The sequence below is a fragment of the Propithecus coquereli genome, unplaced genomic scaffold, assembly GCF_000956105.1.
Source record: "Propithecus coquereli isolate 6110/MARCELLA unplaced genomic scaffold, Pcoq_1.0 Scaffold64, whole genome shotgun sequence".
In the NCBI taxonomy this organism is placed as follows: domain Eukaryota; kingdom Metazoa; phylum Chordata; class Mammalia; order Primates; family Indriidae; genus Propithecus; species Propithecus coquereli.
This window is the reverse complement of record NW_012152396.1, coordinates 2,464,825-2,467,323: the sequence shown is the minus strand read 5'-3', so window position 1 is coordinate 2,467,323 and position 2,499 is coordinate 2,464,825. Positions and strand designations below refer to the sequence as shown.

At 34.5% G+C, this 2,499-nt stretch overlaps 1 protein-coding gene across 1 annotated transcript in view; it reads left to right on the top strand.

Moving 5' to 3' along the window:
- ADAMTS3 (ADAM metallopeptidase with thrombospondin type 1 motif, 3) overlaps positions 1–2,499 on the top strand; it is a 334,233-nt gene that overhangs the window by 317,345 nt on the left and 14,389 nt on the right. Inside the window, exons 18-19 of the mRNA XM_012659836.1 lie at positions 1,190–1,355; positions 2,059–2,119. Of these exons, the coding sequence (XP_012515290.1) occupies positions 1,190–1,355; positions 2,059–2,119 (227 nt within the window). The remainder of the gene's footprint in view (positions 1–1,189; positions 1,356–2,058; positions 2,120–2,499) is intronic.

Here is a 2,499-nt window from a genome sequence, read left to right as displayed (position 1 = left end):
AGTTCTTATTACAAAAAATGAATGAATACTTTATTATTTAGAAAAGAAAGAATATGTGTACAGTACCCATAAAAAACAGAACTGATGATCATGCAATGTACAGCAGACAAAATACAAGTGAATCATAAACCCAGGAAATTTAGACTTTACTAGTTTTCAAATAAATAACCATTAATGATCTTTTTCCCATCTAATTAATAAAGGTGAAAATGATGCTATATATAGTGTTGAATGAACATTTTCATATAGTTTCATTTTTAAAGTAACCATTGTTCTAAGTATTCTGGAGGGCCATTCGATGATCTTTTATAAGAACTATAAAAAGCATTTGTACCCTTTAGCCTTTTAAGGAAAACTAGAAATCCCCACAAAGATGTGGACAAATTCTAATCACTACAAGTACTTATTAATAAGCAAGTGGTTAAATAATGTGTCACACTTTTAGGAGTAAAGACTATGCTGACATTTAAAAGCATGATGTTGCTCCCTCCCCAGCCTCCCTGCCTTACCCCCCCCCGCCCTCTCCCTCTCTAAAAATTAATCAGTCGATTAATCAATTAATTGATTAATTTTAAAATGTCCTCAAAGAATATCTACTAGCTAGGGAAATGTACATAACATATTAAGTGAAATAGCAAGGCTGGAAAAGTATGTATGTCTCTACACACACAGACACACACACACACAATGCAAATATCTTCAGAGAGTGTCTAAAAATAATAAAAATGACTTTGGCTTTCTCTGGTTAGTAGAATTATGGATGATCTTTATTTTCTTTATATTTTTCCATAATGTATATATTTTCTGGAGGGAATATTATTATCTTTATTATCATAACAAAACAGTTTATTTTAAAGAACAATTTTAAAATGCACTAAGGAGAGAGTGTAATTTAAGGAAACCTGTAGTGAATGTTGTAAAGTTATTATTTTCATAATACAAACTCTTACTCCTCAGTGTATGCACTTTTTAATATTTTTATGTTCAAAGTTTTATATATATTTGCGTCTTTTTCCTTAAACAGGGCACACTTGCACTTTAGTTGATGGAAATACAAAAATTCTAATTTTAGAAAATACTTGAAAGTTTTCCAGTTTTAATAAGAGCAATATTCTGAAATATTTGTAATTTTACACTCAAAATTTAAAGCTCTGCAGTGATTTACATATCGATTTCATGTGTATGTCAGATTATACCTCAAGAGAATGACACCCGCTCTAGCCTGACATACAAGTACATCATCCATGAAGACTCCGTGCCTACGATCAACAGCAACAATGTCATCCAGGAAGAATTAGATACTTTCGAGTGGGCTTTGAAGAGCTGGTCTCAGTGCTCCAAACCCTGTGGTGGAGGTAACAATTGCACACATTTATTCTATTAAAATGTAATTCGCATAAAAGCCAATCTTGCTTCTACCTTAAGAACTGTCTCTAGTCGAGGCCCCAATCTGAGAAACACTGGACATAATCACCAAAACATAAATATGAAACATTTTTACTGATAATCAGCGAAGGATAGGATTCCATTCATCACAGTGATAGGCCTTGAAGTCTTCTTGCCTTTTTCTCTCGAGTTTCTTATGTCTTGTATTTACTGTAGTGGGACCGTTAATCACTTTAACCAAACTCCAAAACTCGCCCAAATTCATGGTACTCTGGTTGTCACTTTTCTTCTCCACTTTGACTTTCCGTATCTATGCATTTCCTTTCCATCAGTGTTAATAAAAGAGCTATTTGTTACACATGACTGTGTAGCTGACTATGCTATGTATTTGGAACCAGATGCTATTACAAATGCTTTAAATATCAGTGCATGCATATTTGCAATGCCCTGTGAGACTGGTACTGTTATCTCTATTGTACTGATAGCAAAACTAAATGCCAGGGAAGGTAAGTAATTTGCCCGAGACCACAGGATTCAAACCCAGACAGCCTGGCTTCTGTGCGCGTACTTTCTTTCCTTCACTACGCTCTGCTGCCTCTCTGCCCTCTCCAGAGAACATCTAATAAGTTGTACTCAGTGTTTCTCAATTTCTCCCCTCACCCATTCCTCTAGCTGTGAACAAGAGCTCCAGTACCGAGCTGGAGCTTGGCTTAGACAAAATTCTTCCCAATGGGCAGGAGAACGCAAGGGACTGTCACAAAAATGACAATAAATGAGAACAAAATAAATTGTTCATAACAGGGAATGCCTGTGTAAACCATTTATTTTATAATTTAAATTCAAGGATGTGTTTCTAAAGGGTTTTTTTATTTTTTTGAGAGGGTGTAAAATATTTTTGGTTAATTATCTTAAATTATACTTTTTTATCTATTACAAAGATGCCTAGTTAATTTGGATTTTCCCGTCTGGTGTACTCATGACATCTACTTGATCACAAGATCTGTCAGATACACCTTCTTCATATCTACATCTATTCCGTCTTCACCAGACCCCTTCCTTATTTTGGAAGGAAAGGTTATTGCAACAGCCTTTTTATTAGTCAACTAACTTTGA